Source organism: Arabidopsis lyrata, assembly GCF_000004255.2.
Source record: "Arabidopsis lyrata subsp. lyrata unplaced genomic scaffold ARALYscaffold_5, whole genome shotgun sequence".
NCBI classification, from domain to species: domain Eukaryota; kingdom Viridiplantae; phylum Streptophyta; class Magnoliopsida; order Brassicales; family Brassicaceae; genus Arabidopsis; species Arabidopsis lyrata.
In genome coordinates this window covers 10,390,679-10,405,505 of record NW_003302551.1, presented here as the reverse complement: position 1 = coordinate 10,405,505, position 14,827 = coordinate 10,390,679, and the positions used below count along the sequence as shown (strand labels likewise).

At 36.1% G+C, this 14,827-nt stretch overlaps 2 protein-coding genes, 1 long non-coding RNA gene and 1 pseudogene across 8 annotated transcripts; 2 read left to right on the top strand and 2 right to left on the bottom strand.

Moving 5' to 3' along the window:
* The first annotated feature begins 1,395 nt into the window (after window positions 1-1,395).
* Window positions 1,396-3,641, top strand: LOC110228362 (annotated as a pseudogene).
* Window positions 3,642-5,970: 2,329 nt separating this feature from the next.
* Window positions 5,971-7,589, bottom strand: LOC9311690 (potential E3 ubiquitin-protein ligase ariadne-2). The gene is made up of 3 exons (XM_002875576.2): window positions 7,081-7,589; window positions 6,267-7,003; window positions 5,971-6,169 (listed from the first exon to the last, which is right to left on the bottom strand). Exons 1-3 carry the CDS (start codon window positions 7,360-7,362, stop codon window positions 5,986-5,988), a joined length of 1,203 nt encoding a protein of 400 aa, XP_002875622.2. The 5' UTR covers window positions 7,363-7,589; the 3' UTR covers window positions 5,971-5,985.
* A 123-nt stretch (window positions 7,590-7,712) lies between these two features.
* Window positions 7,713-9,530, bottom strand: LOC9313364 (leucine-rich repeat protein 2). Its single transcript, XM_021025572.1, has 6 exons — window positions 9,228-9,530; window positions 8,702-8,773; window positions 8,438-8,581; window positions 8,253-8,324; window positions 8,059-8,130; window positions 7,713-7,969 (listed from the first exon to the last, which is right to left on the bottom strand). The coding sequence occupies exons 1-6, from the start codon at window positions 9,449-9,451 to the stop codon at window positions 7,897-7,899; spliced, it is 657 nt and encodes a 218-aa protein (XP_020881231.1). The 5' UTR covers window positions 9,452-9,530; the 3' UTR covers window positions 7,713-7,896.
* A 2,590-nt stretch (window positions 9,531-12,120) lies between these two features.
* LOC9313363 lies at window positions 12,121-14,323 on the top strand. 6 transcript variants are annotated; one of them, XR_002331595.1, is made up of 7 exons: window positions 12,122-12,374; window positions 12,465-12,644; window positions 12,754-12,858; window positions 13,058-13,133; window positions 13,206-13,575; window positions 13,785-13,931; window positions 14,058-14,323. It is a non-coding gene; the product is annotated as an uncharacterized LOC9313363 (long non-coding RNA). The 6 variants fall into 6 exon arrangements; XR_002331593.1 differs by having other exon boundaries at window positions 12,121-12,374; window positions 12,465-12,658; window positions 12,754-13,133; XR_002331592.1 differs by having other exon boundaries at window positions 12,121-12,374; window positions 12,455-12,644; window positions 12,754-13,133.
* The last annotated feature ends 504 nt before the right edge of the window (window positions 14,324-14,827 follow it).

Below are 14,827 nucleotides of genomic sequence, written 5' to 3'. Positions count from 1 at the left end.
CATAGTCTGGACAAAAGTAATTTTGTAAGGTCATCTTTTGCTCTTGAACCAATCATAAAAATAGAGTATTTTGGTAAAACATTTTAGAGAAACGAACAAACACAGTTATAAGACAAGCTGAAGATGTAGCTGTAGTCTGATGAAGTTGTTGAATGAGTTAAGAAGTAATACAAGTTTTTGTCTGATGGAGTTCCTGAATGATTCAAGAAGTAAGTCAAGATGCGACTGTTTTTGTGTGTGTGTCGGTTTCTAGAAGGTTTGATAAGATATGTTTGGAGCGTGTTTAGAGGATGAATCACAAAGGAAAAAGGACTTAAAGAGATTTGGAAGACTTGATGAAAGTGGAGTTTGATGAGAAAAAGGAAAAGTATAAAAGGAAATTTACTTTTTCTTATGGAAATTGGAAATCTTCTCCTATGGTGATTAGGAAATCGTTTTGGCTATATAAGGAGGAGCTGAGGACGTCTTTGAGAAGCAAGAGAGCTGAGGCATAGAGGCAAATCATTGAGAGCTTTCGGAGGGTGTGTGCGACATAGTTTCGCGGTTTTGTGCAACTTAGTTTTGCGGGTTTTGTGCTTGTGTGATCAAGTGGTTTTGTTTTGAAGTCTAGGCTCAAGGGGAGTTTAGCTCAGGGTTAGGTTATCCTGATTAAATCTAGACTCAAGGGGAGTTTAGTTAAGGGTAGAGATTATCCTTAAGGTTTCACATTATAGAAGGGAGCGGTAAATCAAGAGGGTTGGGCTTGTTTTACGCGTTTGCGAATTGGTTTTAATTTGCTTTCTTGTTCTAGTGAAATCAAAATCTGGACTTGGTCCCGGGGAGTAGGAAAAACCGAACCTCGTTAACAAATTTCTTGTCTCGTTTACTTTCTACAATTGATCTTACCTCATCCGCACTTACAATTGGTATCAGAGCGGGTTCTCGATAGAGATTTAGTCTTGTTTCGGGTAGATCAGGGTGAGGTTCAGGAGATTGTTCAGAAGATTGTTCAGGAGATCGTTCAGAAAGTAAGACAGAGCTGAGAATCGTATGAGATGGAGTCATACAAGGAAGGTACGTCTATGACAAGACCACCACTTCTTGATTCAACAAATTATGGATATTGGAAGGTTCGTATGCAAGCTTTTATTAGTAATCTTGATGAAGATTGTTGGAATTCAATTGAACTTGGTTGGGAGGCTCCTAAAGTTACGGATGATGATGGAGTTGTAAGTCTCAAGCCAAGAGATAAGTGGACTGCTGCAGAGAAAAAGCTATCAAGTTGCAATTCTAAGGCTAAGACTGCGATTTACAATGCTATTGATTCAAGTCGCTTTAAGTTGATTTCTCAATGTGCATCAGCTCAAAAAGCATGGAAGACATTGGAGAATATGTTTGAAGGTACTACAAGCGTTAAGAGAACGAAATTGGATATGTTGGCTTCGCAATTTGAGAATCTAAGGATGGAAGAAGAGGAAACTGTGGCTGATTTTAGTGCAAAGTTATGTGACATATTTAATGAATCGTTTGCTCTTGGAAAGGTCTACAAGGACAAAAAGCTAGTGAAAAAGTTGAAGAGATCATTGCCTGCAAAATTTGAGTCAAAGATTTCTGCAGTTGAAGAAGCTCATAATCTAGATGAGATGGCTTTTGATGAGTTTGTTGGAATTCTTCAAGCTTTTGAGTTAAGCAAAGCATATGAAGCTAAAGGAAAGATGAAGAAGGTAGATGAAGTGAAGAAGGAAGTTGACATTGGAGTTGCTCTTAAAGGATCATCAACTGAAGATTCAATGGCTATGTTGTCAAGACAGTTTACTAAATATCTGAAGCGAAAGGGAAAAGATAAGAAGGATAGAATTGATGAAGAGTTAAGAAGTTCATCAAAGAATGTGCAATGTTTTGAATGCAAAGGATATGGACATGTTCGTTCGGAATGCGCCAATCTACAAAAGCATAAGAAGAAGGCCATGAATGTTGTCACTAGTGATTCTGAAACTGATTCAGATGAAGAAGAAGAAGATCTGAAGAATTTTGTGGCTTTGACAACTTTCAATTCTAGTTCAGATATAGATTCTGCGTCAGTCTCTGAATTAATGTCTGCATCAGTGTCTGCAACAGGGTCTGCATCAGCATCTGCAACAGGGTCTGCATCAGCATCTGCAACAGGGTCTGCATCAGCATCTGCAACAGGGTCTGCATCAGCATCTGCAACAGGACCTGTAATTAAAAGTGAAAACGATGAATGTGATAGTGATGCAGAGAGTGTTGATGATGAAGAATTTGCTGAGAATTATAGAGCCTTATATGAGCATTGGCTTAAAATGGTTGAAGAGAATTCAGTGTTAACTAAGGAGAAACTCAAGTTAGAGGCTAAAGTCATTGAAGTACAGAAATATGCTGCAGAAAAAGAAGAAGAAGCATCACAAGCCAAAGTACAACTTGAAGAAACTCAAAAGAATTTGAGGATGCTTAATAATGGCACAAAGAAGTTGGATCATATTCTGAATATTGGCAAGATTGATAAGTGTGGCCTTGGATTTGAAGGAAAACTTTCAAAATCAGATCCAGTGTTTGTTTATGGTGGAAAAATCACGTCTGGATCAGGAAGTGTGTCAGAAACTGCAACTATGGCAGAGACTGCATCCGGTACAAGAACTACTACGAGAACTGGTACAAAGTCTGATACAGGAAAAGTTAAAGAACTGCAGAGTGCACCTCAACGAGTTTTTCGACCTGTTTGCCATCATTGTGGTATTGTTGGGCATATTAGGCCAAGGTGTTTCAGATTGTTGAGGGAGAGAAATCGAATGGAGAATGCTTAAGATAAGAGATTTCATGGTCCTACTTTTAATCATTGTGGAGTTCAAGGGCATATTAAGAGGAATTGTTTCAGATTCATTCGAGAATCCAGTCATGAAGGCTTAAGGCGCAGGAAGATTTGGGTTAGGAAAGATGATTTCTATGGAGGTGGTGTACTAGGCTATCAACCTCATATTGCAAAGCGGGGAGAATTTTCCAAGTAGTTTTGACCATGTTGTGACTCATTCAGGGGGAGAATGATGATGTGTTTCGTGTTGTTGTTTTGGAGTTAGAACTGATGAGTTCACAAACATAGTCAAAAAGGGGGAGAATGAAGATGTAGCTGTAGTCTGATGAAGTTGTTGAATGAGTTAAGAAGTAATACAAGTTTTTGTCTGATGGAGTTCCTGAATGATTCAAGAAGTAAGTCAAGATGCGACTATTTTTGTGTGTGTGTCGGTTTCTAGAAGGTTTGATAAGATATGTTTGGAGCGTGTTTAGAGGATGAATCACAAAGGAAAAAGGACTTAAAGAGATTTGGAAGACTTGATGAAAGTGGAGTTTGATGAGAAAAAGGAAAAGTATAAAAGGAAATTTACTTTTTCTTATGGAAATTGGAAATCTTCTCCTATGGTGATTAGGAAATCATTTTGGCTATATAAGGAGGAGCTGAGGACGTCTTTGAGAAGCAAGAGAGCTGAGGCATAGAGGCAAATCATTGAGAGCTTTCGGAGGGTGTGTGCGACATAGTTTCGCGGTTTTGTGCAACTTAGTTTTGCGGGTTTTGTGCTTGTGTGATCAAGTGGTTTTGTTTTGAAGTCTAGGCTCAAGGGGAGTTTAGCTCAGGGTTAGGTTATCCTGATTAAATCTAGACTCAAGGGGAGTTTAGTTAAGGGTAGAGATTATCCTTAAGGTTTCACGTTATAGAAGGGAGCGGTAAATCAAGAGGGTTGGGCTTGTTTTACGCGTTTGCGAATTGGTTTTAATTTGCTTTCTTGTTCTAGTGAAATCAAAATCTGGACTTGGTTTCGGGGAGTAGGAAAAACCGAACCTCGTTAACAAATTTCTCGTTTACTTTCTACAATTTATCTTACCTCATCCGCACTTACACAAGCCTCTGAATAAATATATGCAAACCCAAAGACAAAGAATTTAATAACAAGTTCAGTCTTAGAACAGATCAAGACTAGGGTAGAAGGAAACACGCATCATCTACAGACTATGAAGATGTTACGAAGTAATCGGAATTCTGTAAAAAATGTTGGAACTTGTTTTTGACAAAAATGGTTTTGACCATTGTTACGGTGGAGTTTCCGGTGAAGACGTTCATCGGAATGACCGGTTCTTGGGCACGATGGAATCGTTGCTGCGAGCACTACGTGGTGGTGTATTAGAATGTCAAAAACGGAGTTCGTTTGAATGAGAAATGGTGGTCTAAAGTGGCTAGCTTGGAAAGCTTAAAATTTGACTAAGGGTCAAATATCGCACTTTGGAAATTAAGAGAAGAAACCCAAACCGCACATGTTATTGTGTCGAACCGTGTCGTACCGAACTAGACCGGATTTGGGAATTGAGATTTGAGATTTGAGTAATGGGCTTACAACCCAAATAACTATCCATAGTTGCTCAAATTTGTGTAAGTCATTTGTTTGACTAATTCAACAAATATCTACTTTAAAAGTTGATTTTTGTAACGACACAATCTCAATGAATCACAATTAATGTTGAATATCAATTCTCATCCAATTGTCATTAACGTGAGATTCTCCTCTTGATTACGTCATTGAAGGCTTTGGCTTTATAAGCAAAGTTTCTTCACCTCATTTGATGTAGGTTCAAACACAACACAATCTCCTTCCTCTCCTTCTCTTTTCTAGTTCTAGTCTGAGAGTACAACACAAGGCTAGTGTTCGTTCAGCTTTTGATTTGAGTGTTGCAATCAAAAGAAGAAACAGTTTTATCCTGGGACTCTAATTGTCATCAAACCGGCACACTACGGGGCGATTTTTGAGTTAAGGAGAGAGATCATCAAAGTTCTCGACTCTGTTTACCACTGTCAATCTCCGTTCTTCAATCATCGTTTCGGTATTGTTGATTTTTGATACTTGTACTATGTTAATTGCTTTACAAATATTAGATTGTGCCCCTGTTCAAATATTCAGGTCCTACAAAAAATGGGTTGCGTTAGCGAGAAGCAGACGGTATCTGTGACGCATGATCGATTACTCTCAGGCGTCTTCAAGGAAAATGAGAGACTTGTTCAAAGAAAATTCCTGGGATTCTTTTTTTTTTTTTTTTTTTGTAAGGGATGAAAAAAAGAAGTGACGATGCATATGACGATGAGAACGAAAGAGTGAAAGAAGGATTTCTTCTTTTTTTTGTGATTTTTTTTATAAAAACAAATTCTTCCAAATACCACCTCTCATGGTGTGATTTTTTCAATTGGATTTCTTATGTTAAAATGTATAGTCTCCTAAAATCAGTGTTGTAGTTTTCTTCAAAAAAAAATATTATGTTTTGAATAACAGGTGATTTGGTATAAGTTTTACAAATTATTGTTTGAATAACAAGAGATTGTGAGTGATTTTATAGAAATTGCAATTTCAATAACATTGGATTTAGGATGGGATTTAAAACTCACAAGTTCAATAACAGAGGATTTTAATAAAAAAACAAAACCTTCCAAAATCCTAGTTACAATACACCCCCCTTAATGTTTCTTTGGAATTCTCTGCGGGATATGATGGATTCGAGTTTTATTGACCAAATAATCAAAAATACTTGAAAAATCTATAAAAATAGTAAAAATACTCAAAAATTACCGAAAAATATCCAAAAATATTCGAAAATACTCAAAAATAACCGAAATATCCGAAAATATCCTAAGCAAAATAACCGAATGGATACTAAATTTTAAAACCGAAAGAACCGGAACCAAACCGAAACCGAACCGAAATTTCAAAATATCCGAATGGATACTAAATTTTAAAACCGAAAGAACCGAAAACCGAATAGACCCAACCGATAACCGAACGGATAACCGAAAGTCCAGGCCTAAGCAAGGACTCGAACTCCCTAAACTATAGATTGATTTAACCACTAGAGTAAGGGAAATATTTATTGCCGATTAAATACTTAATAGTATGAGGGCCGCAAGCCTAGGCTTGTCTTGCTTGGCCTCATGGGGGGCACTGTCTACAAAACCGATTATTTTTTACCATAATGCAAAATGAGAAAAATTATAACACCGACAATTGAAATTGTTAGCAAAACGAGAATACTAACACATGTTGTAACAAAACGACATATATCCGCGTCCAGCTTTTTCTGATGAGGGCAACCTTTTTCGTTCCATTCGGCTCCGCATGTGTAGCAAAACGAATATCCACATCTACCACATTAACCATAAACATTACAATGTTAATTAGGCGAAAACATAATCAAATTCAAAAGGATTAGATAATGTGATTAAGATATGGTGATGATACCTGCAAGTTACATGGATGCATCCTTTCGAAAGTTCGATCATGTGTTTGCACTTTTCACATTGACGCCACATTTTCTGATTTGCTAGAACTTTTAGTTTTTCATCATTTGTTGTAGGATTCAGACCTAATCTCTTGTAATCATCGCATGACAAGTTACTATGCCACGGAACTTTGCAGTTGATGCAAAAGGGTTCACCGCATTTGACACAACAACTCCTACTACCTTCATCTTCTTCAGTTGAGGTAGAAAGCTCGGTTTTCGACATTAATCCCGCGCACGTCGGTTTTGGACAATAAACTCTATCCGGCACAGGAATCAATTCCTCTTCGATCCTTTGTTCCCATATCGCTTTTAGTTTAGGTGTTAAAAGATTGTCACAACTTCTAAGAGTTAGCTTAGACTCGCATTGATAATGAAGACATGTCGGTACACTTCCCTCGAGTAGCCTCACTTCTATATGTCGTCTCACGCACTCGACACAGAATTGATGACCGCATAAGGGAACAGAATACATCTGCTCAGCTTCCAAATCATCATTGAAACAGATGCTGCAAGTCGCAGGCATACGTATGCTGATATCCGAAGCTACTGTTTCCATTGCAAGCTTATAAGCAAAGCTAATTTGATCTCTAGTCACCAGAATGGGATTACTAGATGACAATTGTTGTCTCATGCGTTGCACATCATTCATTAGCATGGCAATGTTATCTTGCTCCGGGACGGATCTCCCCATGACCTAATACCATTCAAGGGGAAAAAAAAATCAATTATGTAAAGACATGTGAGAAACTTAAAAGCCAAGGAAACACTTACCAATTCGTAAATATGATTATGATCGCAACAGATTGAGATATGATCTAGACCCAACTTCACGGTTGCGGTTAGTCCTCGTTTCAATGCCGTAAGCTCAGCTTCCAAAACCGTAATGTCCGAGCCATGAATTGGTCCCTTCATCTGAAACAAGAGCTTATCGTCTTGGTCGCAAATTGCAACCCCAAATCCCGCCAATAACTGCGACGTTTCCTCGCTTACTAAACCCTTAAAGTAAAGCCTGTACATGTCGCCGGATGGTACTAAAGTGCCTTCCTCCTCCATAGATTTGCTGTGAAGTTTCTTCTATATCATAGTGTATATATAGAGAAAACAGAGGACATGCTTTACTCGTGAGAATAGGACAGAGTTCCAAATCCAGTTAGGATTATATCTTACTCGTGAGAAAGAAGACGAGTTCTTAAGACTTGTTTGAGAAGAAATTCTCTTTTATTAATCAAAAACCGCCGTTCAACATTACATGAATAAAGATACTTATACTAATCTTAAAAGTAAAAACCCTAGGTTATTAAACCTTGTCGGCAAAGCAACGTAATTAAAAGAAATACCCAACGACATAACAAAAGCCCAATAGAAATAAAAACCAGCAAGCATAAACTAGAATATGGTAAGAGTAGAGAAACGGTGCTACATCAAATTCTCATTTCAACTTTTTCTACCAATACATTGCAAGTTACTGTCTCTCAAACCTTTCATATATTTAACATGAAACAAGGCGCTATATAGATTTACAAACACTTGGTACAGAGTTCTTACAAGGTCACCCCCATTCTTCTTCTAGGGTTCTTCAACTTCTTTTTAAGTGCAATTGGTGTCGTAGCTCGCAAGACCTAGTAGTTCTGGTCCCTCCAATCTCAGGTTGTTCTCAAAGCTGTAGCAATGGGCTTTGTGTTAGAAAACAAGTTTTGTGTTAAGGGAAAATGTTGGTCATAAAACAAAGGAAACAAAAACAGAACTTACTTTTGCATAGGAATGTGTTCAAAAGGTCCTTCTACTGGGATCGTTCCACACAAATCATTGCCGGAGACATCACTGCCAAAACAAAAAGACAAAGAAAGCGTATCTATATCAGGTGAACGAAAAGACTTGTAGACTTGTGTGGCACAGTAATTAGCAAACAGAAGCGATACATTGCTGGAAGTAGTTGAACTTACACAACTTTGAGGCATGAGATAGCCGTGAGTTCTCTAGGAATTGGACCGGTCAATCGGTTTTCGTTAAGCCGTCTGTGTCATGTCAAGCAATTACTTAGAATGTCATAACACAGAGAGAAAGCAAAAGCAAGTAACACCTACTCAACTACTGATACAAAACTCCATATCCTTTCCCCAAAACTTACAGAAAGACAAGTGACTTCAATTTTCCCAAAGACGATGGAATTTTCCCGGTGAGATTGTTGTTGTACAGATCCAAACTGATCAGACTCTTCAGATTTCCAAGCTCAGAAGGTATAGTTCCTTGAATCTCGTTTTTGTAGAGTTCACTATATGAATCAAAGCAAAATAAAACAGTTAATGATTAGTCACATAATGGGAACTTTTGGTTGGTAATCGAAAAGTAAGTTTTCAGATAATCAAAAGGCAAAAGAGTGATGATTCCATACAGATATTGTAAATGTTCAAGCTTCCCAAGTTCAGGTACTAGATGTCCAGATAAGTTTGAATTCCCCAAATCCCTGCCAATAAAGAAGGTAGAATCAAGATCGATATCGAGAACATACTAACAAATCGTTATATCGAAAAGTAACAAGACAATTCCAATCCAAATAGGTCACATAATTGAGAAAAATTAAGAAGAAACTGTTTTTTTTTTTCTTCTTGTTTGTGGTAATTTGATTCTGTAGCTGTCACAAATATCATGTCATGACGAATCTTAAAGAAACCAGATTTGATTTCGAATACATTATAAAATCAAGAACCCTAATTTAAGGGCACAACAGAGACTAGTGTTGAATCAGATAAGTAAATGAAGTTCCAGAGTTTCTCAAAAGGAAGCATTTTTGTCTCTTCTCTATATCAAACAATCAAATCCAGATTACAGTGATAGATTCCAATTGAAATTGAACAACTTGTACAAGAAGCGAAATCAAGAACCATCAAATCAAACGAGTACAAGGAAGAGGATCTTACAGTCGAGTGACTTGGTTGTGTTGATTACAAGTAACATGAAACCAAGTACAAGGATTAACAAGAGTTGGATCCCAACTCTGAAGAACATTGTCTGGATCTGATAAGCTCCGGCGAAGAGCGTGAAGAGCGTCGCCTTCGGAGTTTGCTTCTGTTAGACGAATTAGAGCTAAGGTTAGGATTAGAGAAGCTGCTAGAAGCTCCCGTCGACTGTTTTGCGCCACCATAGTTGTTGCCGGAGGTTAATCGGAGAGAGAATTAGGGTTTCGTAATCTCACTTTTTCAAACCCTTTTACAAGTTTGGTCTGAAGAAGAAGAATAAAGGACCAGGCTCTGGTCTGAAATGTACCTTCCTTTTCTACTTTTTTTAATTGAGTTATTGTTTTGTCTTTTTTGTTTTTTTTCGGTTTTTAAATGTAAGAAATAATCATTTTGATTTCTGATTTTTCTCAGTGTTCAAATTTGAAAAATTTGAAATTACTTGTGGGAAAAAGGTATAAATACATACAATAGGTTTGCAGTATTTTATGAAAATACCAGACGACAGTGGCATTGATAATTTTAAACAAAAATAAATATAATAATTTCTGTCAAAAAAAAAAAAAATTGATTTAAATTTTCAAACTGACATGTCAAATACGTTACTTTCTCTTGGTCAAACAGAAGACTTTGACTTCCACATATAGTTACATAATAAATAATTATTAAATTTTAAAAATCACTACGTTTAAAAAATAAATCACGGAACGTGTTAAGAAATTACATGACGAGTTATATTTCAGAACGGGGTTATATGACAGAAAGGTTTGAATCAATATTTATAAAATTTTAAAATATCATTAACATACCGCTTTAATACGGGTCAAATCCTCGGTTTATTAACAATTATCCCATTGACTCGTACTTAATAACAATTGTAAACTATAAAATATAAATATCCTTATAAATAGATACAATTTGCAAACTTTTATATATACTAACTTTAAAAAATAAATTATCCCGCTTTATACCGCAGATTAAAAGCTAGTATAGTACTATTTGATTAAAACTTTATAGCCTTAAATTAAAAAAAAAAAACTTATGAGAGTAAAGTTCTTAGCTCACTTATTAAGCTTTTCTATATATAAGAAAAAATAAACTTGTTGAAAAAATTAAAAATAATCTATAAAATAATAACAACCCGAATAAAAGTTTTGTAATTGTGAACAGTTACGACTTTTTTTCTTGAATAATAGTTTCGCACGACTCCAGCTCCAACCTCAAAAGTTCATGATTTTTGTCCATTTGAGTTTTCAGGCCTTCATTGCTCTCCTTAAGCTTTGCGTATATGTTTTCTTCTAGTTGATTAATTGATTTATCCACTTATGCTTGTTTAGCAACATAAGCAACAACTCTCTCAATATCAGTTGCCACTTTCTTTCCTATAGTTGGACCAATAGTATTGAGCCTATCTTGTACAACTTTCTGAAGCCTTTTATCAAAATCATTGTAAAAGAATTCTTTTACAGCCTTTAGGTTCTCCTCCGAATTGGTGAATTTGTCCCTCATCTTCTGCATAAACTTCTATACTTTTTCATCGAGGTTGTTGTGAAAATGCAGCAACTGATTCATTTGTTCTTTCATCTCTAAACTGGTGGATTTTTCCTTCATCTGATATCTCCTAAAATGTGAGGAAGTGAATTGTGCTCTCTTGGTTATTTTTTGGCGGAACAATTCTTGGGTTCACCCCTAGGGGTGAACCTCTCTTAGTCACCCCCTTTTAATTAGTCAATCAAAATCTACCATATAATCTAATTAAACAAACTAAAACAACCAATATTATCTAAATAAATAAAAATTAATTCATTAAAACCCTTTAAATCGAATTTACTGTAAAATATAAACCCTAACAATTTTTTTATAAACCTAAACCGACATATATTTCCATTTAATTCACTACAAAAAAAGTCCACATTGATAGCACTAGACGATAGCGCATTTTCCCGAACTGCTATAATAGATGAGTTCGTGATTTTGGTTACCTTTTAATAGCACCTGATAAATGCTAAGACCGAAAATACTTAAGCGGGAAACAAAATTGACCTATACCGCCAACACTTAGAAAAAATTTATTCACTTAAGCGCCTTTTGTCTTTTATTTTCCCTCACACTTCGCGAAACAGAACAAAATCGCCTTTGGTCAGTCTTCTGAGTTTAACTCTCAGATCCACGAGTTCCTTCGAATCCCAGTGAATTCTGTCAAAACAAAATCGATTCCAAGCCTAGCCAAAACTACTGACCTTGTCGCCGGCCATAAAATCGTGCTCCTCCGCAGACACATTCTTCAGCTCCGCCGCCAGTGAGCTAAAATCGAAGGCAAGTGTTTCTTCCCTACTCTAATTTCCTTCTTACTCTCTTTTCCATGTGATTTTGAATTGCTCTTTGCGATTTTAGGGTTTAGATGTGATTGCATTGTTTCAAATTATCGATTTTAGCTAGGGTTCATATGCAATGATATGTTTCTTTTTTTTTTAATTCTTCTTTGCGATTTTAGGGTTTATATGCATTGATCTGTTTCTCAAGCTAATGAATTGGATTTTGATTGAAAATAGGGTTTCGGGTAATTGAGAAGTTTATAGACACTACAAAAAAAATCCACATTGATAGCATACGAGGATAGCTCATTTTTCCCAATTGCTATTGAAAATAAGTTCATAATTTTTGTTATTGTATAATAGCGTTTAATAAACGCTAAAATAAAAATAGCTTTTAGTTAATGCTAAGATAGAAAATCTCTAAGCGGGAATGTAAAATCACTTATGCCGCTCAACATTTAGCTAAAAATTAAAAAAAAAAAAAACTTCACTTGTGCCCGCAAACATTTAACACTTTAACCAAATATTACACTTTTTTACCTCCAACACTTAATAAAAATCACAAAACCCACTTCGACCTAATTACAAACCATTCTTGCTTCTCTCCCGGCTTGACCCGTCGTCTCCAATGGCTCCGCCGCTCCGGTGAAGAAGAAGAACAAGAAGCCTCTAGATAAGGCAAAAAAGTTGGCGAAGAAATCGAAGAGGAAACCCAGGAGAATCAACGAAATTCCTTTGGATCCGGAGGCTATCGACTGGTGGGATACTTTCTGGCTCTGAAACTCTTCTCTCTCAGGTTCTCTTCTGTTTTATTTTAGTTTAATTCCTCTTCTTCTCAATTACCACAAGTCAATGTCGTTGCTAATGCTTTACTAGATTGTTACAGCGTCGGAAGCCAAAGCAGCGGCAAATCCAGCGTTCTCGTAGCACTCGTCGGCTGTGATTTTCTCCCTCGTGAGAATGAAGGCGAGAAACCCAGATTCTGATAGATCTAGTAATGGTGAAGATGAGACAATTAAGAACGGAGAAGATGATTGGGTGACAAAGTTTTAGAGATTGTAAAGAGGTTTTTGTGATTTGGTCATTACTTTTCTCTTTGCTTCTCATTTACGTTTTTTTTTTGAATTGAATTAGATGTTGGGTTTGTTTTTTTTATTTGTCTTCCTCTTGATCAGATCTGCTATGAATTGAATTAAAGGAGTTTCGATTTGACAGAACAAATGGAGTTGCGACGGTCATATGCGGAAGATGCCGAATAAGAAGGAGAAGCTGAGAGGCGGGTAAGCAGATCTTCGTGATGGTCTTTTATATTCTCTGAAACTAGGATTCATAGGACTAGAGTAGTGGATTGTGAAAGTAGAACTCAAGAAATAAATCAAGTAACATAGAAGACTTGAGATTACCATCGTGCTGTTCATGTTTGGATTTTTGTGGAGACTACTCAACAACTACTTCTCCAACTCTGATCTGATGATAAAGATTCATGGCCTGGACAATGGGACATCTCTAGTGCTGGCCATATATCAGATGGTGATCCATCGCTTTTATCCGCAAAGTAAGTAAATCCCATTCTACTTTTGTTAGTTCTTCTATCTGTTTACTTAAGGTTTCATGATAATTTGTGTAGGCGGGAGCTCCAGGAAGAGCTTGGCGTCAAACTCCCAAATGATGCATTGAAAAGATATTCGTTTTTCTGCAGGAATGGTTTGTTTCTTGGCCAAAAGTAAAATCTCCCTTCTTATCATCAACGTTTATTTTTTCTTAAATAATAATTCAAGAATCCATTTCATCTTTGTTCTGTTTTTAAACAACATGGGTGTTAACGTTGCCTGTGGGAATGAAAGACGAGACAAAAGGAAGCATGGTTCTTCTCATAAGAATGTGTGTCACATTGTATTTTTTCTCTGGTAAGTATAGATCAATCGAATCCCATTTGCAAAGATGGAAAACAGGTTAATGCTGCAAGGTATGCTTATCTCATACGAGAGCAGCGCAAGGTAATTCATATTTCCTTCTTCTCTAATCTATGGTCTTAGTTTTGCAAAACTGATTTAGTCTGATGCTAGGTCGTACTATGTTAGTTGTTTTCTACTCTTGTTGTTATGATCTTGGTGATGTATAGTTCTTTTGTTAAGGGGGTAACACATATACGTTTGACCTGATATGATAGTGCTAGTGTTATGGGACTGAAACTATCTTGGTTTAGTGTTAGATGCTTCTCCTTTCATATAATTTCCAAGCTTATCTTCAACTCCTCCAACAATCTCAGTCTTCTTCTCCAACTCAGAGGTATCCACTTCCATGGACTCTTTCTTGTCCGTCACAACTTCTCATCCTCTTTGCTCAGATTCAAGTATGTGTTCTTTGTCTATATGTTATTCAGTTTCCAAAACTCTAGAATTGTTAGTTTTTTTTTCTGGATTAGGTTCTGCTTTTTGTTTTACAATGGGAAAATGGTTGTGATCTTAAAAATTTACAGGAATTCAACATTGAGAATTTTGAGGTCGTTGAAGGAGAGAATAAAAAGACTAGACAAGAGTAAGAGAAAAAGAAGAACCAAATGGATGTCAAAAGGAAGATGTTAGCAAGGAAAAGAAAAAGAAAAAGAAGGAAGATGTGAGCTCATTCTACCGTCCTTGTTAGATAATGATTCTGGTTTTGTATGACTTAGTTTGAAACTTGTAATGTATGTTGTGGATGATTTATGAAATAAAATAATTCTATGAAAATTGGATATTTTGAAAATTATATACAAATTGGATTGTAATAGTAAATATTATTGCATTGACAAAATTGTTACAAATCAATAGATCATAGCCTAAACAATGAGCTATAATTTGAAAGAGTTATGAAAGAGTAGATTACAGTGTTAATCCAATGCTATAAGGTATATAATTGTAGCATTCAGTTAACGCTATTATAGAAAAACATATAATAGCACACCAAAAAATGCTATTATATGGGTGACATCTACCATAGCTGCCGATATCATAGCATTTGTGAATTCGCTATGTTATATGTATGATAGCAGATTTTTTGCGCTAACGATGAACATATTTCTTGTAGTGAGATTTGGGTATTTGAGTTACAGATTTGGGTACATATTTGATCTGTTGTATATGTTCTCTCAATGCATGTCAAGTTCTTTCTGTTTTGTAAGATTGTTTATGCTTTAAACAAAGTCTGAAATTATCTTTAGATGCTTTAATTATTGCTTAAATGTAGACTAATTATGCTATTTTCATGTGA

Coding starts and splice junctions, on each gene's coding strand:
- LOC9311690 (XM_002875576.2), bottom strand. CDS start 7,362: ATGGAGGAGGAAGGCACTTTAGTACCATCCGGCGACATGTACAGGCTT. Junction 7,004..7,080: donor ATAATCATATTTACGAATTG/GTAAGTGTTTCC, acceptor GAATGGTATTAG/GTCATGGGGAGATCCGTCCC. Junction 6,170..6,266: donor TGCATCCATGTAACTTGCAG/GTATCATCACCA, acceptor TTAATGTGGTAG/ATGTGGATATTCGTTTTGCT.
- LOC9313364 (XM_021025572.1), bottom strand. CDS start 9,451: ATGGTGGCGCAAAACAGTCGACGGGAGCTTCTAGCAGCTTCTCTAATC. Junction 8,774..9,227: donor CACAACCAAGTCACTCGACT/GTAAGATCCTCT, acceptor CTTTATTGGCAG/GGATTTGGGGAATTCAAACT. Junction 7,970..8,058: donor GAACACATTCCTATGCAAAA/GTAAGTTCTGTT, acceptor CCATTGCTACAG/CTTTGAGAACAACCTGAGAT.